At 37.6% G+C, this 23,961-nt stretch overlaps 1 protein-coding gene across 1 annotated transcript; it reads left to right on the plus strand.

The window, feature by feature from the left end:
• Window positions 17,829–19,154, plus strand: LOC109232140 (beta-D-glucosyl crocetin beta-1,6-glucosyltransferase-like). Its single transcript, XM_019397814.1, has one exon. It carries the CDS (start codon window positions 17,829–17,831, stop codon window positions 19,152–19,154), a length of 1,326 nt encoding a protein of 441 aa, XP_019253359.1.

The following is a 23,961-nucleotide window of genomic DNA, read 5'->3' on the forward strand; positions in this document are numbered from 1 at the left end:
TAAAAATTGTAGAAATTAAAATCCCTAAAATGACATAGTGACATATTTTTTACTGTAATTTTTCATATGAAAAAATGACAACCAGTTAACACAAAAAATTTTACAAAAAAAAATTCACAAAAAATTGTAAAATAATAAGGAAATCAATTATTTGAAACTTTTGGAATTAATTTGCTTAGGGCAAAAATCACGTGCTCACACTGTTGATGCAGGTAACGACGCACTTACAGCTATTCTAAAGAAAATGGAAGAAATGGAGAACAAGAATAAGGTGCTCCGCGATCAAATGAGGGAGCATCAAGAAATGGTTGATAAGATACCAGGCGCCCCAAAATTGTTACCAAAACGGGCCGTCAGCCAGTTCGTCGAACAACCATACAGCGAGGAGGCAGCCCCACATGCCATACCCAAGACCTTCAAAATGCCACCATATTTGAAAATATACGATGGCACAACAGACCCTGAAGATCACATCATTCATTACGTCACATCAGCAAAAGGTAATAACCTCTCAAAAGAGCAGGTACCATCAGTGTTGCTGAAGTTCGGCGAAACCCTAACAGGGGGAGGCTTAACGTGGTACTCACAATTACCAGCACGTTCAATAACAACATTCGAGGAAATGGTCAACAAGTTCGTCACTGCCCACGCCGGGGCTAAGAAGGCGGAGGCCAGAGTGAATGATATATCCACTATTAGACAATCGTCTGGTGAGGGACTCAGGGACTTCCTCGCCTAGTTCAACAGAGTAAGAATGAGCTTGCCAAACGTATCAGAAGGGATGGCGATGGAAACTTTCCAAAATGGATTGAACAGGAATGGGTCGAGGGCGACCAGAAAGTTGTTAAGTAGACTCATGAAATACCCTCCCACCACTTGGGAAGAAATTCACAATGCCTATTGGCCGAGGTGAGAGCAGACAAGGATGACCTCAACGGTCCAACCCAGCGGCTAACGTCAGTCCAAACGGAGTCGAGGAAAGACCGCCGTAATAACGGCCGAAGAGACCATTCAGGCCCACGCCCCAACCGGGACATGCACCAACCATATGTCAGAACAGCTATCCCACCATCCCATCGCCATATCAAAGGGCCGTCCAGGCCACATACAGGGACTCAGCGAAACGAAAGAGGTATGCCTCCACTCTTATCTGCTCATAATTTTTGTATTTCCCTTTCAAAAATAGTGTACGCACTAGAGAAGCTCGACCCGAAGGTGAAGTGGCCACAAAAGATGAAGTCCGACCCAAGTACCAGAAACTCGAACGCCTCTGTGAGTTTTATCAGGAGCGGGTTCACAAGATCGAAGACTACATAGCCCTGCGGCAAGAACTGGTGAACATGCTTCACCACGGACACCTATAGGAGCTGATGAGCGACCGAGGAAGAGCCAACTTCGGTCGTGGACGAGAGCAAAACCAAGGCCCTCCAAAGTCATCCTCCCCCGCCCGCACCATCCAAATGATCGACGAAACATCAATCAATCATGTGAAGTTCACCACCACACATAAAGTGAAGCGGTCGATCGCCCATGAACGGTATGATGACCTCAAAGACAGTATCATCTTCGATAAGTCAGATACCTATGGTTTGACCCTTCCTCACTTCGACGCCCTTGTTATTACTTTACGTATTTCAGATACTGATGTAAAAACAATAATGGTAGAAGACGGGAGCGGCGCGTGTATTATTCACCCTCGAGTTGTCACACAGACTAGGACAAGATAGTACCACGCTGCATAACACTAATTGGTTTTAACAATGTAGTTGAGCGAACCTCAAGAGAGATAACGCTGCCCGTTATGGCCAGAGGCGTCACCCTAGAAACAACATTTCATGTCATGAACACACCTTACAACGCCATAATAGGGTAACCCTAGATACACGCCATGAGGGCCATCCCGTCCAGCTTATATCAAGTAATCAAGTTCCCTACTCCATGGGGGATATTCAGCATCCGAGGCGAACAGCGCACAGCCCAAGAATGCAATCACATCGCCCAAGATTGTACACACACTCAAAAGTTAAAAGGAATAGGCTCGGAAGCATAGCAATTACCAAAGTCGGGGCCGAACCCGATGAACAAAAAGACGTCATCAAGGATCCCGACGTCATGGAACCATAGGGTCAACGATAGAAGACCTCGACCCCGTCTAACTAGACAACAGCCACCACAGTAAAAAGTCTTACATCGGCCATAAACTCTCAGAACCAGGTAAATTTCATAAATTTTTAATTGACAACGCCGATCTGTTTGCTTTCTCCCATGCAGATATGCCAGGTATCCTAAAAGACATTGCCACTCACAAGCTGAATGTCGATCCACTCTACCCACCAGTACGACAAATCAGAAGAAAGTTTGACGCTGCAATCAACGAGGCCGTCCACGAAGAGGTAGAGAAATTGCTCACCAACGGTTCCATTCGGGAGTCAAAATACCCCCAATGGGTTGCCAATGTGGTCATGGTGAAAAAGAAAACGGGAAATGACGCATGTGCATGGACTTCACGTACTTAAATAAAGCCTGTCCGAAAGACTCCTTCCCGTTGCCTCACATCGATCATCTCATCGACGCAACAGCGGGGCACAAGTTATTAAGCTTCTTGGACGCCTACTTAGGCTACAACCAGATCCTTATGGATGAAGAGGACCAGGAGAAGACCAACTTCATCACCCACCAAGGGATGTACTGCTATAGAGTCATGCCATTCGGGTTGAAGAACGCAGGGGCGACTTATCAAAGGCTGGTCACCAAGATGTTCAAGGACCAACTCGGCAAAACAATGGAAGTTTACATAGATGATATGTTGGTCAAATCAAAAAGGAAGGAAGACTCATCGACCATCTGAAGGAAGCCTTCAATATACTAAGGCGATACGGCATGAAGCTAAACCCCGAAAGTGTGCCTTCGGCGTAACCTCGGGCAAGTTCCTAGGCTTTCTGGTGTCACACGAGGCATCGAGGTCAATCCCGACCAGATTAAAGCCATCGAGGGAATACCCGAAGTATTGACCAGCAAGCAACAGGTACAAAAATTGACCGGTCGTATAGCTGTCCTGTCGAGGTTCATCTCACGATCCTCTGAGAGATGCCACAAATTCTTCAATGTGCTTAAAAAGGTTAATGGACTCCAGTGGAATTCAAAAATTGAATCTCCACTAGCTCAGCCCAGTAGTTCTAAAGTAGAAGAGTGGAGGAGGTGCAAAATAATGATAAAGATGATAATGTTGATGCACTTGTGCGAAAACAACCATATAGCATTGCAACAGGCACAGAGAAGAGAGTGATTAACCGACCGCAAAGGTTTGCAAACGTAGTTGATGAGAATCTTCTTGGATATACGAATACCGTGGGATTTGCTTTGTCTGTTGCAGAGACCATTGATGTGCTTGAGCCTAATAGCTATAAAGAAGCTATTTCTAGTCCAGAAGGAGATCAGTGGGTTGGTGTTATGAGTGAAGAGATTGTCTCTTCATAAGAATCAAATATGGAAGCTTATTCCATTGCCAAAGGGACAGAAGGTACTAGGCTGCAAATGGATTTTCAAAAGAAAAGAGGGCAATCCAGGGGTTAAAGCATCAAGGTACAAGGCAAGATTAGTAGCTAAAGGTTTAACACAGAGGGAGGGGATAGATTACAATGAAGTGTTCTCTCTAGTGGTAAAGAATAGCTCTATCAGGGTCTTACTGGATTTAGTGGCTCTTCATGACTTAGACTAGAGCAGTTAGATGTGAAAATCGCATTCTTGCATGGTGAGTTGGATGAGCAGATTTATATAAGTCAACCCGAGGGATTCATTACTCAGGATAAGAAAAATCATGTTTGCTTGCTTAAGAAATCTTTGTATGGTCTGAAACAGTCGCCTAGGCAGTGGTATAAAAGATTTCATACATTCATGATTCAAAATGCATTTTCTCGAAGTGCATATGACAGTTGTGTGTATTACGAAAAGCTTGAAGATGGTTCTAGTGTATATTTGTCGTTATATGTGGATGACATTCTTATTGCTGCTAAAAGCATGTCACATATTACCCGATTGAAGAAGCAACTAGGTGAGGAGTTTGAGATAAAGGATTTAGGTGCTGCAAAGAAGATATTGGGGATGGAGATTACTCGAGATAGAAGGGTTGGAAAGCTGATGTTGTCCCAATGGTCCTATATTGAGAAGGTCCTCAAGAGATTTAATATGACAGGTGCTAAATCTATGTCTGTTCCTTTTGCTTCCCATTTCAAGTTGTCTGCTGACATGTCACCAAAAATAAATGAGAAGATGGAGCAGATGTCTAGTGTTCCATATTCGAGTGTTGTAGGTAGCATTATGTATGTTATGGTTTGCACTCGCCCTGACATTTCACATGTTGTTAGTGTTGTGAGTAGATACATGGCGTGTCCTGGTAAAAAACATTAGCAGGCGGTAAAGTGGATCTTGAGATACTTGAAGGGTACTGCAGATGTAGCTTGACTTTTTACAAAGACAAGTTGAGTGAATCCTTAGTTGGCTATGTCGATTCAGATTATGCAGGGGACTTGGATAAGAGAAGATCTCTGACAGGCTATGTTTTTACTCTTTTTGGTAGTGTCATCAGTTGGAAGGCGACTTTGCAGTCTGTCGTTGCTTTGTCTACCACGGAAGCTGAGTATATGGCAATTACGGAAGCAGTTAAAGAGGCTATTTGGCTACAAGGCTTGGTAAGTGATTTTGGACTAGCTCAGAAGAAGACACAAGTTTTTTGTGACAGTCAGAGTACCATTCATCTTACTAAGAATGAGATGTTTCAAGAGCGGACGAAGCATATTGAAGTCAGACATCACTTTATTCGAGACATTATATCAAAGGGGGTTGTTAATGTGGAGAAAGTGTCTACGCATGATAATCCAGCTGATATGATGACCAAGGTAGTCCCGGCTAACAAGTTTAGGCATTGCCTAGACTTGGTTGATGTGTGCGGCAGTGAGTAGAGCCCTTGCCAGGGCTGAGGGCAAGGTAGAGAGACGTTATTCCTGTTGATGAAGAGAATTCAAGCAAAGGGGAAGATTTGTTATTTGTGGCTTGAATTATATTATTTCCTTGTATTTTAAAGAAACCCATAATCCCTATAGGTTTAGGAAAATCCAATGTCCTAATAGATTGGGGAAAGGAAAACCTATAGTCCTTGTCAAATCTTTTATATGTTTGGGACCTTTTGGGATCTATATATAGGGTTGTAGTTGGGGATTCTATAGATTGTACTGTGCTTTTTTTTCATTCATAGTGGAAAACTCTCTCTGCTTTTGCCCCGAGGATTAGGCTTAGCTGAACCTCGTTAAATCTTTGTGTTGATTTTTCTTCTCTATTTGCTTTGTGTATGATTGTTTGCTAGTAAACTCACGATATTCCGCAACAAATATTAATTGAACATTTAACAAAGTTGTTATACTTTAATCATTTATGAAGTTGATGGCTTTGATTCTTAAACTTCGCCCTTTTGGAGCAAATTAAGAACAGATGAATGAAGCTATATGGGATATTATTTAAGACGAAATATGAAATTGATCAGGTAAACTTGCTTCCTTAGTTAATTATTTAATAACCACAATTTCAGGCATAATGGTCAAATACTCCTTGTGATTGAAAAAGAAAAGAAATAATAATCAAATTAGTTTTGTGAATAAAGGGTTAGCAAAGCAGGTCGGCTACTTGTCTAAACTGTAAGGCTGCTCTATATTATTCAACTATGAAAGGCACGAGTTTCTCCCTAGTATTGATAATAGCCTAACATGTTGAAATTAAACTACCAAAGCCGAGGTGGTTGTGGCGTGGAATTGTTGTTACACGTGTAAAGAAGTTGACTAAAACGTAAAATCGTTCATCACGTCACCTCGTTTCCAAAATATACCTTGGAAGTCAATCTTTAATTTTGTCTTAGTCGCAGTAGAGGAAACAGTAAAGCTGGCTGTCATGCCTTGACCATATTTTTTGGAAAAAAACGATATCTAAAGTTTGTTCTACTTGGAGACTCTCTCAAGAAACTGCCGGAAAAGTTCCTACTTTTGAATTTTGTTAGTAAATCAATTCATTTGAATAATGCGATTAGCCTCCTTCAGTCCTTTGCCTGGTCAAAAGACTAGTCCCCTCGTTAACTAGTATAAAATGGCTTGAATCACCAAATAGTATTTGACAAATACCAACGGCTCAACCGATCGAGTAAAGTTTGCAGCTCTCTCTCAGATTGAATGGCTATCACAAATAGATGCATTTTGCTGCTTCTTTTGTCTATTTCAATTAGCTTTTTGGCCTCGGAGGCACGCCCTGTTGATGTCTTGAAGGTTCAAGGTTCTGGCTTTGTTGGCAGTGGCGGGGCTTTTAATTGGTTAAATTTGGGTGCTGTTAAGAATGGCCTTAATCTTGGAATCGGCCATAAGTTTACTAACAGTCAAATGTATCTTGGAATTAACAACTCAGGTCCAAGCCCTGGCGAGGGACACAAGGTTACCACAGCCAATCATCAATAGTTACCATGATCCTATACATATATATATCTTGTCATTTATGGCATTCCTTCCTTATATTCTTTTATTAGCCAGAATTTAGCAAATATACATCATTTGCATTCGCGGTCTCGTTTTTTTATTAGTATAGCTAGATACTAGGTAGCATTTCCTTAGTATTATTTTAAGGGTTATTTGTGTATATAACGAGCTAGTATAACCAGTGAAATATATATAACTTCTTCATGTGTATTCTATTGTGCTTAAGGGCTATTCTAAATTGAATTGTAATCGTTATCCGAACCATAAAATTGACTTATTGATATCGAGTTATCGGGATAATGGTTGGTGAACAGATTGAAATTTTATAATTAACGGCTTAACGGTTTGGGGGCGGATTACTCAACTTCCTTATCAGATAATCCGTTAATCTTTTATTAATTATTATATATACACTTTTACCCCTATATAAAGTACTACTTGAAACACAAAATTCCTAATTTCTCAATCCAACACCCTCATCAGTCAACTCTTCAAAGTTAACTAATGTTTGTGCATTAGTTAACTCACTTATTTTCCTCCTAAGAAATATTTTTTCTTTCAATTGAGTTGTCAAATTTTTTTTTATCTGTACCACGTGCTTATTTACTCTCACTTGTATTGGATACTGGATGGCACATGGATTAAGGAATATTGTATAAATAAATCTGGATCTTAATTTTTCCTGATCTCTAGTTGTCTACTTTTTTATTGTTTATTTCATTTAGACGATAAACCGTTCGATGACCGCACGATAATCGCTAATCTGATATCAATCCCCCTAATGTCTTATGATTTTTTTTTTTTTTGTCAAGATGTCTCATTGATTGGCTAGTGAATTACTACATTTATAAAAAGCCGAACTATTAAACGTAAATATCCACCATATCCGCTCGATAAGCACCCCTACTTGTCCTTACTCAATATTAGTTGTCAAATTTAGACAGCTAAAGTTTGAGGATGAGACTTGATTAGCCAGCCCTCAATAAGCATATACTTTGCGTCGTTTATATGGCTAAAATTAATTGCACATTTTTGTGGTTATGAGGTTTCCTTTTAATATTTTGTTGAAATATAATAGAAGTTTGTACCAGGCATAAGATGAGGTAGTTGGAATAAAATACATTCATATTCGTCGCCCATTTAGCTAGAAGAAATCATTTAGTTAAAGCCTTAAAGGTTTGAAAGACATATAACTGGCCAGTTTTTAAATCAATTGCAAATAAACCCAACTACAAAATGTCATAAATAGTAGGAATTTTTACCTCCAATAGCAAAGGTTAACACCTTATTTATTTTAAATAAATACCATTTTAAAAAATTATATTCTATAAATGCCTTTTAATGTTTATAGCAAAATATCTAATTTTGGTTACCTCCTATACCCCTAAGCCACTAAATACGCTATTCAGTTACACTATTTCCTTTCTCTCTCTACTTTGATACATGCCATTCTCATCCCCATTCCCTGAAAACACGATGCTCAATCTCAAAATTCCTCTCACCCACATCACCTACCATTAGTCAAAAACCCCGCGCTCTCTCCTCTCTCCTCTCTCTCTAGGGCGACAATCTGATATGCTACAGTTGTGCAAACAACTGCCTTTGCAGTTTGGAACTCAAGGACGATGCCTTATTGGATGGCTTGCAAGAAGACATTTTTTGATTAGATTCGACAGATATGATGACTATGTTCTTGCAGCGGCTAAATCTGTTAATTACATATCCTTGAATGGGAAAGAAAATCAGTTTAGGTTATTTCCATGGACTATTGGGTTTAAACCTAAAGAAGAGACTTCAAGAGCCTTTGTTTGGATCTCGTTTCCGAATATGCCTTTGTTTGGATCTCTTCAAAATATACAAGGATTCAATTTGTTGATGATAAAACTAGGAAGGTTATCGAGCATGTCCAGAAATTCAATTTGGGGCTAAGTAACTTGGTTTTCTGTTAATATATTTCAATGTATTTCATTGTATTCATTGTCTATTTTTTCATTGTAATTCAATGTATCTCGTTGTAGTTTCATGTATTCATTGTCTATTTTTTCATTGTAATTCAATGTATCTCGCTGTATTCCATGTATTTCATTGTATTCACTTTCTTTTTTTTCATTGTATTTCAATTTATCCCGTTGTATTCTACATATGTCATGATATTCACTGTCTCGCTATATGCCATGAATGTATTCATATATTTTTTTTAATTAATATAATTTATGTATTCAGATGTATTATATAATTTCTCTGAAGATTGCTACGTTTTTGGGGTATTTTTCGGTTGAGAATCTTTTTTATAACTGGAAATACAAAATTTGTGTGTTGTGATTGAGTTTGGTGAGTTATATTAGGAGTCGATTATGTTAATTGATTCACTTTCCGTTTAAAAACAGTGTAATCCCCTGTTTTACGCCGTGAATACAGTCGAATACAATAATCTGTCCAGTTGTAATCCCATGTTTCACGCCATGAATACCGTCGAATACACTCGAATACAAAAATCTGTCTAGCTGTAATCCCCTATTTCACGTCTAGAAATGCTATTGTATTCATGAATACAGTAGCTTAAATACATCAAATACATCCTATAACAACAGAAAACGTATCTACAATCCGTAATATAGCAAATGGTATACATAGATAGCTAATTACCACTAAAAGATAGTGCTTTATAAAAATTTCTTTAAATAGTATCACAAAATTGTATAGATATTAGCCTTTAACTTTGTATAGTCAACCAACGAGTCTGAAACTTCAATAATGATTTTTGAGACTCAAAATACGTTTCTACAGTTTTAAAAAAAAAAGTTACTTTTCTATCTATAATGCAGTATAATACTGCACTTACTTTAATAGAATTTTAGCCGTTAAAGTAAAGCGCAGTATAATAGTGCTTTTTACTATAACGCAGTATACTGCGTTTACACCTCTGTTAGATGTCTGACAAAACACACCCTTAGATGTAGGGAGTATATGCTATTGCTTTCTCTCTTTTCTTTGATAGACGGCCTTTTCTTTTTCTTCTATTTTTTGTTTTTCATTTGTTTCATTACTTTTTCTTTGTTTCACTTTGCTTTTTTGGTTAGCCCACTTTTGTCGAGTAATGTCTGTCTCACAGATTTCAGTATTGAAGAAGCTCCCACTTCTTTTTCTTATACGTTTCACTATTTATTTTTTTTCCATCTGCTTTACTTTGTTTGATATATTTTTTATTAGTTCATTTGAAAAAATGACACATTGTAATTTTTCTTAATGAAAAAATTTAATATCAAACAACTATTGTGATATGTTTAAAATAATAAAGTTTAAAAGTTTTATGGTCATACATGTATTGTGAAATATTTAAGATAAACTCTTTGTTTTTTAATTATATATCAAATCAAATTATGAGAAACAAAATATCAAATCAAGGTTTACTTGGTAGTCCGGTCCTAGCCTCGTCACTACTTCGCCGAGGTTAGGCTAGGCACTTACCAGCACATGGGGTCAGTTGTGCTGATACTACACTCTGCACTCTTTTGTGCAGACCCCAGTGTTGTAGACTTCGAACCGCAGTGGGATTGCTGATTCTTGTTTCATCAGGCAACCTGAGGTAGTCCTGCAGGCGTCCGCAGGCCTTGGCGTCTCCCTCTATCTACCATTCCTGTTTCTCTCATGCATTTCTAGAGACAGTGTTGTATTTATTTCTTTCAGACCTTTATTTTTAGTATTCTTAGAACGTCTGTGAAACTGTGACACCAGTTCTAGGTAGTCGAGACTCAAACAGTTGTATTAGATATTCATGTTCAGATAGCTTATTGCTTTTCTTCCGCTTATGTTACATTCCGCTGTTTAAATGTTATCTCTTCTGCCCCTGCCTCAGCCTCTGGCGTGGCCTCGGCCTCGCCCTCTGCCCCTCGTAGGAGCTGCTGCTGGGGGCTCGGGCTGCTGCGCGGTAGAAGAGGAAGCACGTGTTCTCGCCATCTATTTATCTGTCTTTAGCTTCCACTCAAAAGTACTTTTTTTCTTTCTAAAAGTTTAGCCAAACACCTTAATCTATCTATTTATCTATCTATATTATTATAAAAGCATGAATAAAATGTTAGATTACAAAAATAACTTTTAAATATTAAGCATAATGTCACGATCCGGATTTTCCACTATCGGGAATCGTGATGGTGCCTACTAATAGGAGCTAGGCAAGCCAATTAATTTAACATTTCTCATAACAACATTAACCATATAAGGAAAGACGAGACAATTAACACAAAAGCGGAAGTCTTAAAACATATATAACTGAAAACCAAATGCGAAAGTTTAACATTTCTCTACCCAAGACTGGTGTCACTAACTCACGAACTACTAAAGAGTGCTAAAAACAAGTCAGAATAGAAGTAGATCGATGTTTGTCTCGGTACAAGGAAAACAAACTAATAACATAGAAGGGACTCCGGCTGGCGAACGTCATCTAGGATACCTCGAAAGTCCCTGCACTGAAGTCAGCTCCCGATCAAATCCTGCTGCTGAGGCCCAAAGCTGCTCCTGAATCTGTGCAAAAAGATGCATAGAGTGTAGCATCAGCACAACCGATCCCATGTGCTGGTAAGTGCCTAGCCTAACCCCGGCGAAGTAGTGACGAGGCTAGACCAGACTACCAGATAAACCTGTGCAGTTATGAAATATATTGCGGAAAATAAACAGGAAATAAGCAGTTACGAAAGGAGGAGGAAACATGCTGTGGGGAGGCAACAGTTAAAACAGGAAGTCTAAGCTTAAAGGATAGAACAGCCAACAGAAGCTTAAATCCGGAATAAACACAATTAAGCTATAGTTTGTCGCGGCGCGCAACCCGATCCGATCACATACAATACTGTTGCGGCGTGCAACCCGATCCTCAATCATATAGTGTTGTTGCGGCGCGCAACCCGATCCTCAATTATATAGTGTTGTTGCGGCGTGCAACCCGATCCTCAATTATATAGTGTTGTTGTGGCGTGCAACCCGATCCTCAATTATAAAGTGTTGTTGCGGCGTGCAACCCGATCCTCAATTATATAGTGTTGTTGCGGCGTGCAACCCGACCCATATATATATAAAACATTCAAACCTCCCCCACTCAACAATCCCGAGTAAGGGGTAAGGGGGAGGTAACAACTGGTGACAACAACACCGGCAAGGGGAATATAACAACGCAACTAAATCCCTGCCAGGGAGAAAAATCAACAAAAACAAATAACACGTCCCGGCAAGGGAGAAAAATCAACGAAAACAGATAACACGTCCCGACAAGGGAGAAAAATCAACAAAAACAAATAACACGTCCCGGCAAGGGAGAAAAATCAACAAAAACAAATAACACGTCCCGGCAAGGGAGTAATCGTCAACTCTTTCACTTTCTTACACTTCTCACTGAAATTCACCTTAACGTTCGAGCCATCGCTCCAAGAGTCATTTCAAAATCTTTGTCTCATGCTCTTTACAGTATATAGAAATCATCAAACAAGCATGGAAGAATCACAACGATTCAGGATAATCTCAATATAAGGACACACGGTCATGCTAGACACCGGTGTATAGATACTCGTCACCATGCCTATACACCGCACTCGACAAATAGAAATTAGCAAATAAGACTCTACTCCTATTCCCTCAAGCCAAAGTTAGACCAAACACTTACCTCAAATGCTCCAAAAATCAACTCAAGCCTCTAGTGTAGCTTTACCCCTCGAAATCGGCTCCAACTCAGTCAAATCTATGAAATAATGACTTTACAATATTAATAATAGCTACATTAACTAAACCCAATGCCTAAATATGAATTTCCAAGCTTTCTTCCAAAAATTCCAAAATCGACCCCGGGCCCGCTTGGTCAAAACACGAGGTTCGAACCAATTCCATGTCACCCATTCCCCCACGAGCCCGGATATACAATTTGTTTTCAAATTCGACCCCAAAACGAGGTCTAAATCAAAGAAAATTGAAAAGCCCTAATTCTACCCTTTTCCCCAATTCTTACCAGGAACTACATGATTTAGGTCTAGGAATTTGATAAATGATGATAGAAAATGAAGAAAACGAGTTAGATAATACTTATCCAAGAAGCTTTGGTGAAGGATAGCTCTAAAAATCGCCTATGTGCTGTGGAGAAGATGAACTCGTGTGTTTTGGGTGAAAAATCCCGTTACTGGTCTGTTTTTAGGCTTTAAAAATAACTAGCCAAATTTGCCCTACGCGATCGCGAAATAGGGATGCGATCGCGAAAGGTCCCACTGGCTGGTCATCGCGATCGCGTGGATGGTAATGCGAACGCGTAGAAGAAATACTGGGGGTCCAAAAGTTTGGTCTATGCGAACGCGAGTCTACTGGTGCGAACGCATTGAAGGAAATGCTGAAGCTATGCGATCGCGTGACCGAGTACGCGAACACGGAAGAGGAAAAAGCCAAAGGAACGCGAACGCGGGCAGAAGATTGCAACCGCGAAGGAGGGAACAACTGTGCAAAAATTGCAGATTTTCTGCAACTTTCTCTAAGGCCAAAAACATCCCGAACCACCTCCGAATCACTCCCGAGCCCTCGGGGCTCCTAACCAAACACACACACTAACTCAACAACCTCATACGAACTTAATCGAGCGATCAAATCGCCAAAACAACATCAAAATCAATGAATCAACCCTCAAAATCATCATTTTTCATTCTAACTTCATAAACTTCAAACTTTAGATATTTAGGTCCGAAACACGTCAAATGACGTCCGATTTCGACCAAATTTCATAGGAAGCGCTTAAACCATATATAAGACTTGTACCGGGCGTCGAAACCAAAATACGAGCCCGATACCACAGCCTTTTAATAAATTTTCATTTTCATTTTCCTTAATAATTTCAGGAAAATAATTTCACAGAAAAATTCTTTTCTCGGGCTCTAGACCTCGGAATTCGACTCCGGGCATATGCCCGAGTTCCATATTTTTCTACGGACCTTCCGGGACCGTCAAATCACGGGTCCGGGTCCGTTTACAAAAAATATTGACCAAAGTCAACTTTAATCATTTTAAAGCCACATTTTAAAATTTTTACAGAATTTAACATATAATCTTTCCGGCTACGCGCCCGGACTGTGCACGCAAATCGAGGCAAGTAAAAAAATGAGGTTTTCAAGGCCTCGGAAGCGCGGAGTAAAAGAGAAAATAGATGATGACCCTTTGGGTCGTCACAACATAGTAGCAGGTTATACGATTAATTTTAGTTTTCACACGATAAGTCGAACTTAGACCATTCTCTCCTTATCGTTCTATAACAAGTTGGATTTAATTAAAGTGCATACTAGCTAATTGAGATTCTAGCATTGCACCAATAGTAGGTGGTCTAAATATTTGGTAGCTAGATATATACTTTTAACATAAAATCCAACTCTTTGTTTTCTCTCTTTTTATTGTCTTATATAGTTACTTTATATCCAAATAAGGAAAAGAAATCAATAAAATAGGGGTAATACTATATTATAAGGCAAGAAATGGGATCCTTAGGAAGTAAATGAGCTTCGTCGTGCATATTCGGTAGCTTTTCTCTTTTCATTTTACATATTTTAGGCAAAAACTTTCCACTTTTAAACCATTTTCTATTCATATGAACAGTTACCGTAATAACAATAACGAGGTTCGTTATAAATTCTAAGGCTCTTCATTACAAAATCAGTTTATCTACAACACTAGTATCAGAAGAGAGAATAAAGAGTGAAAAACAGTCTTTCGATTCATGGATATGTTAATGGAGAACCAAATGTCAATTCGTGTTTTGATGTTTCCATGGTTAGGACATGGACATATCTCTCCTTTTTCTTGAGTTAGCAAAAAAGCTCGTTACAAGAAACTTCAACGTTTACTTGTGTTCAACTCCAGCAAATTCACTTCCATCAAACAAAAGCTCATTAATGAAAATTTAACTGAAAAAATTTATCTTGTTGAACTTCGACTTCCATCCCTTCCAAATCTTCCTTCACACTCAAGAAAGCATTCAAGATGTCTAGTCCAAAGTTTGCTAAAATTGTCAACACTATCAAACCTGACTTGCTTCTCTACGATTTGCTTTAGCCATGGGCGCCAAGGGCTCTTATTACGATTTAATAATATATATATATATATATTCTTAAATGACATAAAATCTTTAACTTCATATAGGAATATTATTATTTATATTATAAAAGAGTAATTTAAATACATGAGGTGTTAGACATGTATTATCAATATGTTACCCTTGTCGTTGTTGTAAAAAATATATTTACTTATATGAAGATTTAAATAGTTTAATTCAAAGTTTTAAAATATTTTTACTATTAAATAGTAGACATCTTTCTTTCTTTTTTACAAAATTTTTGTAATTTTTTATTTTTTCTAGAAACATTAATATTGTCTAATTTGAAACAAAATTACAAAATATATTATTAAAAATTTTGAGGACCTAAATCAAGGCTTTACTAGTCTCCTACTAGAGCCACTTGTCCGCCCCGAACATTCTCAATTAAATTTATGGAGTCTCAATTAAGATAAAGCAACAATGACAAGAACATTAAAGGCAGTGAATATGTCTTTTAGTTACCAAAGTGAATGAAGCTAGTTGAATAGTACGTTCATGGTGGGGGAGTAGTCTGTAAATAATTGTTGATCGTCAATGAGGGGTGGCTCAACATAGAACTGATGGCTTAAAATCAAAGTATATTAAAAAGACCCAACTTCGTTTACAACATTCATATAATATTGAGACACAAAAAAAAACCTACATGACTTTAATCTAGTAGTGAGAGTGCAACTCATGATATATGGGTTAGGCACACGTCACTTGGTATTGAATTCTTCCTTAGGTGAAAATGGTAAAAGGGTGAGTGCATTATCCATCGTGTTTTAAACCTTGCGATATTTGTCTCGGAGATTTCTTAGTATAAAAATTTGAGACACAAAAGAACTTGCTTTCTGATATGTGGATCAATCAAATATGGAAAAAAAGGAATAGTTAATTTAGAGAATTTGAGTTGAAATTAGAAAGGAAAATCGTGAGAAATATGAAAAAAAAAACTAGACATAAAGGAAGAAAAATATATTTAATGAGAAGGTAAATATATTATTTAATCTAGTGAGAGAGAATTTATCCTAATAACTCATTCAATCCTACGTCTACCAATTTTAAAATTATTAAAATTTTTATTTTTTTATTTTATATATCTATTACGTATATTATATATAATATATATATATATATATACTATATAATATATATATATATATATATATATATATAAATTATAGAGTATATATTATATAATAATATAGTAGTGCATTAAATATTTGGGGGTCTAAGGCAAGGGCTTCACTTGCCTTACCCTAGAGCTGCCCTTGCTTTATATGTATAAAGAATTAGAGAATTTGTAAATGAAAATGTGGAATGATTAGAATTGACTTACTTCACAAAAAAATAGGCAATTTTGCAAATGATCATGGCCAAAATGCAAACAAAGTTTATTATGTTTTTAGTTTATTTTAATGAGAGAAAAAAAGCTTGACATCAGCTCTCCCATAAGAACTATTCGTCCCATCAGTTGGAGTTTCTCAGTTGTATATAGGCAGAATAGTCTAAATGGTATCTATACTCGTGCCACTTTGTTATGCCGGTCCCCAAACATAATAATTTACCAATTGAACACTTACACTCCTTCAAATCGTGTATAATAAACGCTTATGACAGGAGGTTGCAGCGCGTGTAATACAATCTCCTCCACGTTGGCTGCCACGTCAAAAAATAACAATGTTTAGATGCCATGTCACATGGTAGATTAAAATTAATTAAAATCAAAAAATAAAAAATAAAAATAAAAATAAAATTCAAACATCAATCCTTTCATGACTCACCGGACGTAAAAAAAATTCCCTTTCAATATACTGTCGCCGGCGCCGGAGAAGAGCCCCCGAAACGGAAGAACTGCTACTTTGCTACTTGAAACTGCAATAAAGATTCAAAAACAATAGAGTTCAAAACCAAACACCCAAATCAAGAAAGTAAAGTTTGGGTATATTAGGTCCATTTTAAAGAGACTCAAAGATCGAAATAGTGACAAAAAGAGTGGTCCGTTTCCATGGCCGAAGATACCCTATAAGCGTTGAGTTCGTTCTCAAGCTTCTCCTTCTATAAAACCTCACGGAACAATTGCGTGTTCTCCCCTTTTTTAATTTCATCATAGGCCATTCTCAAAGCCTCCAATTGCATTGAAGCATTGCCACAACGATCAGCTATGAATAGAAGCCTCATAATTTTTGTTCGGCCGCTGTATAAGGCGGCGTACAACTCAATATCCAGCTGCTCGCCGGTGATAATCGGCCGGTGACGCTACGAGTTCTCATCGCCGTTGGCGTAGATCTCGTCAGCTATTTGCCCTAAATCCTGGGGGGGGGGGGGGGGGGGAGGAGGGGCACGAGAAAGAATGAAAAGTGGGGAGCGGGAAAAGACCTCGGTGGAGGTGGAATTTTTGTGTAAGAATAATTTTTTTTTCTTTTCATTTTTTGTTATTTTTTAATTAGAATCATCAAAGTTACTCGCTTTTTAGAGCGTGCAATCACATATTTTACCCAACTCAGTAATGCATATGCCACATATGCTTGGTCAACGGTCAGATGGGTTTAAAGTAATGTATTTTAAAAACTACGAGTGTCTAGAAGAAACTTCGTAGAGTATCGGGACCGGGATGACAAAGCAGGACAACTAGAAGTGTTTATTAGGTTGTTCCGCCTTGTATATATAAATCTAATTTCTTTTGAAAAACACATAGCAGGTTATACGATTAATTTTAGCCTCACACGACGCGTTGAACTTAGAGAAGTCGTTCTATAGCAAGTTGGATTTATTTAAAGTATACTAGCTAATTAAGATTCTAACATTGCACATGTGGTAGCTCCATATACTTTAACAATAAAATCCAACTCTTTGTTTTCTCTCTCTACAATTGTCTTAATTACTTTACCCAAATAAGGAAACAAATCAACAAAATAAGGGTAATACTATATTATAAGGCAAGAAATGGGATCTTTAGGAAGTAAATGAGCTTCATTAGTATCTTCGGTAGCTTTTCTCTTTTCATTTTACATATTTTAAGCAAAAAGTTTCCACTTTTAAACCATTTGCTATTTATATGAACAGTTACCATATTAACAATAATGGCGTTCGTTATAAGTTCTAAGGCTCTTCATCACAAAATCAGCTCATCTACAACACTACTATCAGAAAGATAGAAGAAAGAGTTAAAAATAGTTTTTCGATTTGTGGATATTTCAATGGAGAATCAAGAGCCAATTCGTGCTTTGATGTTTCCATGGTTAGGACATGGACACATCTCTCCTTTTCTTGAGTTAGCAAAAAAGCTTGTTACAAGAAACTTCATCATATACTTGTGTTCAACTCCAGCAAATTTCACTTCCGTCAAACAAAAGCTCATTAATGAAAACTTAACTGAAAAAATTTATCTTGTTGAACTTCGACTTCCATCTCTTCCAAATCTTCCTCCTCATTACCATACAACCAATGGCCTCCCACCCCATCTCATGTCCACACTCAAGAAAGCATTCAAGATGTCTAGTCCAATGTTTACTAAAATTGTCAACACTATCAAACCTGACTTGCTTCTTTACGATTTGCTTCAGCCATGGGCTCCAAGGGCTGCGTTGGAGAATAATATTCCTGCAGTTGTGTTCGTCACTAGTAGTTCTGTCATGTTTTCGCACATGTTTCACACTTTCAGGTACCCTAGTTCAAAGTTTCCCTTCCCCTCTATTTATTATCGTGACTATGAGATCACTCGTATGCTCGAAAATCAAGATTTGGAGCCTATTGAGCAACAACAAAAAGATAATACTAGTGTTAAGTTGTGCTTTGGACGATCTTCTAATGTTGTTTTAATCAAAGGTTTTAAGGAAATTGATGGTAAATATAGTAGCTACTTATCTAGGTTAACCAAGAAGAAAATCATTCCGGTTGGTCCACTTGTTCAAGAACCTACCAGTGAAGATGACAATTCTTCACAAATTCTAACATGGTTGAACCAAAAAGAAAAAGGATCGAGTGTTTTTGTTTCTTTTGGCAGTGAATATTTCCTTACTAAGGAGGACAGGGAAGAGATTGCTCATGGGCTAGAGCAAAGTGGGGTTAACTTTATATGGGTTGTTAGGTTTCCAAAGGGTGGAAAACTCAAACTTGAACAAGCATTACCCGAAGGTTTTTTCAAGAGGGTAGGAGAAAGGGGAATGGTGGTTGAAGATTGGGCGCCACAAGCTAAAATATTAGGAAACCCTAATATTGGTGGATTCGTCAGTCATTGTGGATGGAATTCTGTAATGGAAGGAATGAAATTCGGCGTTCCAATAATTGCCATGCCCATGCATCTTGACCAGCCATTGAATGCTAGGCTTGTGGAAGAAGTAGGGGTTGGCTTGGAAGTGGTTAGGAACAAGGATGGCAAACTTGATAGAGAACAAATAGCTGCAATGATCAATAGGGTTGTTCTTGATATGAGGGGAGAAGCTGTGAGGGAAAAAGCAAAGAAGATGAGTGAAACAATAAGAGTCAAAGGAGATGAAGAGATCGATGTAGTTGTCCAAGAGTTGCTGAAACTTTGCAAGAGAAATGTGGTCTAACTTTTTGATTCTTATCTTCGATCGTGTCTAGTTTAATTTTGTTTTTAGGTTTTTGTTTCATGCTTACCAAACTCGGCAGCATGTTTTTATGGAGTACTAAATTTTTGTATGTACTCCTTAGAACTCTTTTATGGTGTTTCTCTTGGCTAGTACAAACCTTTAGTACTTGTGTAATGATTGATTTGAGACTAGCAAAGATGATAATGTCAAAATCTGCCTTGGTATTGAATGAAAATTTGAAGTTAAAACTTTTACTCTTTATTCAATATTGTCAGAGAATAAATATCGAAGCTTATCTGAACATTTTAATTATACATTATATCGCTAACAAGGAAGACGTGGTTTCTTTGACTATAGTCTATATACAACAGCAGTCTGTGCATGCGACTAGAATATTTTCTGCAATGTCATGACTAGAATATATGTTACAGTTTAAATTTTATACATTAACAATATAAAAGAATTTTTGAAGTCACAAGCAAATCATATTTTATCAGTGGGAAGTATATTTTATCAGTGGGAAGTATGTTGTGGGTTATGGCCTATGGGTGCTCAAGCATTCATTACTTTGGAGCCACACATTATTATTTTTATAGAAAAGCTAGTAATTTGTAAAAATATGTTATTTGAATATTTAATCTCAGTAGTAATTTTCAGATTAAAAGATAGTTCATCATTCATAATTTAAAAATTCTTAATCCGCCAATATATTTAGTGACCAACACACAAGAGTTGCCTATATACCACCGAATGTAAAAATCTCTTTCACTTCTCTTACAATCTTACTTATTACTACTATTTACTAGTATATATTAAGTTGAACGATTAGGTGTAATCAGGTCAATTCTCTCTTACAAAAGTGCAAAAAGAACAAAACCAAAAAAAAACCAAAAAAAAACGTGAAAAATTATGTAACCATGAAGGTTCAACGTTTTGGACAAAAAAAGTTATAAATTGTCTCTTACGTACTATATAGGAGTTCAGAGTTTTTAAGGCCTTCAACCCCTTATGACGAGGATACTTTCAAACTAAGGGAAGATACCTAACCATCGGTTAGAGCCTTCAAAGAACTAGGAGAACAACATTTTTAACATAGGTAAAAATGGCATAAAAATATTTATAATCATGTCACTTGTAAGTTATAAGGTAAGTTAATCTTTGTAATAAATATTATGGGTTACTTGATAAATATGGTAACTTACTTATTATAATAGGTTAAACCATATTGATTGTGTAGAAAATCTTGTGTTATCAGTATATAAATAACTTAAATCCTTTTCAATAAACAAGTATCGTGACACAAATTAAATATTGTGAACCTATAATTTGAGCAAAAAGTTATGGCCAAACGGCTAAGATTCATAATGACAGAGTGTCATATCAATATATGTGTTTAACCCCAAAATAGAGTTCTCGGTCATAGTCAATATTTAGAAAAAATCGAGTTACTGATAACCAAGATTTACTTCGCTTCCCCTACAATTTGAAGAATAAATCAAGGAATGAAAATAATTGATAACGAAAATATGAAATAGAATCACTCCCAAAATTAAGGTTTAGAACTTTGAGAATAAAGTAAAGAATGATTGCATAAATTTCAATAATTGTTCGATGCCCTTACAAATGAGATTTCAGTCCTTATATAGGAGCGTACAATTATAACGGTTCCCTTACTTAATTCGGGCTAACTAATGGTATTAATTGTCTTGATTGCCCGTTACCATATACAACTGTAACAGAAGCATTTATGATTAAAGATTTCTTGTAACTGTACCGATTCCTCTTCCTTATTTATGACAGGTTCGTGTATCTTCCCTTCTTTACAGCCTTTATTCATCTCGTTCCTGTTTCTTCTTTTATGGCTGTCAGGTCCGGCTTTTTCCTCAGTATATCCCTGTGGGTGTTTCTCCTATGCCTTTTCGCATTCTTTAACTCATATAATTAAGAACGCCACTTGTCATTATACCGATGTTCCACGTACCATGCCCTGTCATCTTGTTGTTAATCCATGTGTCATGTCTTTTTTCCACCAACACAGATAGTTCCCCCACTTTCTGAATATTCTCAACTGAATATTCGGAAAGTGGTAAGTATTTATAGAGGGAATTCTCTACTGTCATTTCTCGAGTATCAATATGCCCTCCTCAGAATCGCTGCGATGCATGTCACATTCATTTAATGCCTATGCTACGTGGCTTCACACGATTGGTTCTGCAGTTTCTTACCACCTTTTTAGGGTTTTTTCTGCGGCCGCGTCAGTCACGAAGTAACGGTTCTATTATGACGCTTCATAATGACTAATTTTGATGACGGTCATATCTCCTTATAAATACTTCATCCTCTTTGATTTCTTGAAACCTTCTTCCTTCTTCTCCGTATCCATAATCTTACCCCTCCTTCGTAGTTTTGTACCTTTTCCTCTGTATTTTCTTTGCTAACCATGTCTTTCTTAATACACGACCCTCGCAAAGTTGTGATCGTCGATGATTATTTCTTCTACTGCCCCTACTAGGAGTAGGAAAGGTGGCAGACTTCGCGGCCTTGGTTCGTTATCTACTCGTAGTTCTACTTCTCAAAGTAGCTCTGCCAGACCATCTTCTTCTAGACCTAGAGCTTCTTTGACCCCTAGATCTTCTTCTAAAAATAGGAACCAGAACGAACCCATGCGTGTTCGTGAGCCTACGATTTTTGAGATTGTTCCTCAAGAGTTTTCTTTAGTACCAGATCGTGAAACCATGAAGAATTAAGTTTCTTCTATAGCTTCCCTTAACCCTGCTAAACTTTACCCAAATTTGATTACTCCTGGTCGACGAGAATGTCATTGGAAACCAGATTTTCCTGTTTTAATTCCTGGTGCCAATCAAAGAATCACCTCTTACCATGCTGGTTTTTCTTTCATTTATATATACCCTTTCACTTTAGGGTTTAAGCCCCCATTGACCCAGTGATCATCGAGTTTGTCGCTATTTTAATGTTTGCCTTAGCCAGATTTATCCCTCTGTGTGGAGGGCAGTTGCATGCCTTCGCTATTTATCGGATTTAGTTTCCGCTGCTTTTATCTTCCGTCACTTACTTCACCTTTACTCTCCCAAGTTGTTTCGTGAAGGGGTCTTTTCCCTCGTGGCTACAAGAAAAAGGGCTTTAGTTAGCCCCGAGGATGACCGTGACCGTGACTGGTACGCGCGTTTTGTTGTTGCCACCACTAGTGAGTTAGTGGGTGAAGAAAATATGCCTTTTCTAGAAAAATGGAACTTTGCACGTAAGTTTTTTTCCCTTTTCTTTGATGCCTTGAGTTCCTTCATGTAATCACATATTTATTTTTTCAGCAACCATGAAAGCCTTTGAAGAAATTCTTGACTTACGTGCTTGGGTAGAAAAAATATTGACTGTTGCTCCTATGGACAAAAGATTTTGGAAGTTTCTTTCACAAAAATTTGGTTGGAAAGTGAAGACTCACGATACTCTTCATCCTCGCAGTTCTTCTCCTTCTTTTACTTGTTCATATATAAATTTTTCATCATCCATTTTTTTATTAGGGTTTGATATTCATGGCATTAGTCCCGCGTCTGTTCCATCAACCAGGCTTTCTGTAAGTCTTGCTCAAGAACAAATTTTGAGTGCTTCTTCATCGGTTGCATGTAATCAGGCACCGGGTGCTGTGTTACGTCAAGTCCCAAATTCGGGGCGTGACAATACTAACTTTCTGTTACATCCCATGTTTTCATACGTGAGAGTACGTCGTAAGCCAATTGATGTAAGCTCGGAAATGAGATCGTTTTCGAAAGTACATAACGTAAGTTCATCATGTTATCTTGGAGGTTAAAAATCTTTAAGATCATGAATAACAAGTACCAAAAGGGTTGGAAAGCTTAGACACTAAACGAATTGAAGAATATAAGTTTCGTCGAAAGTCGAAAAGGTAGGAATGTTATAACATATACTTTTGGGGTGAGACTAGGGTGATTAACATGATAAGGAGGTTAAGTTATGAGTTATTTTAGTCGTATGATAGTCGTGTGTTATGTTTTTAAGTCAAGCGAGTTGTGGAACAAAGCTTGGCAAAGGTCATCACAAGTTGCATTCACAATGTGCTGAAATTTAGGTCAAATGTAGCTGAACTTTTCTCCCAATATACTTGGAATCAAGGGATGATCTATATATCAAATTGAATATATATGAATCTAGTTTCTAACGCATTAAACCGTTTGTCGATACGACATCGGACTAGAGAGATATTCGCGTTTTTGCGAGACCGCGCAAGCAGCTCCCATGGGACCCACAAAGTCGGTTTAAACTTCAGTCTGTATTTAAGTCATTTATATGTCGTTTTAACTCATTTTTCTCATCCACAACAGTTCCTAAACCCCTCCTAAATTCTCTCCAAGGGTTCCTCCATGATTCTAGGTTGAAAACCTAAGATAAAAACATGAATCCAACGCTAGAAATCCCGTGGTGCTTGCTAGATCGTAGTTCTTTATCTTGTGGCTGTTTTGGAGGGTTCTTCAAAGGTAAGTAACTTCAGATTTCGTGTTGTTCTTTATGTTTAAGATAAGAATCAGTCCCTCCTTCGTATATATTAGAGTTTCAAGGCGAAATACAAGTATTTACACACCAACTTGAACACAAAAGTTGATTCAAGAAGAGAATACAACTCCTATAGTGTTGTGGTGTGATTGAGGGTTGTTGTGAGCTACACCAGCTGAGGATTTCAAGTTGTATCTACTGCCTAAGGTAACTAAATCATGTTCTTGGTTGTGCTTAAGGTCAATCATGTGTTGGTTGAGTTGTTTGAGTGAAAATCTACAAG

This window comes from Nicotiana attenuata, chromosome 1, assembly GCF_001879085.1.
Source record: "Nicotiana attenuata strain UT chromosome 1, NIATTr2, whole genome shotgun sequence".
In the NCBI taxonomy this organism is placed as follows: Eukaryota; Viridiplantae; Streptophyta; class Magnoliopsida; order Solanales; family Solanaceae; genus Nicotiana; species Nicotiana attenuata.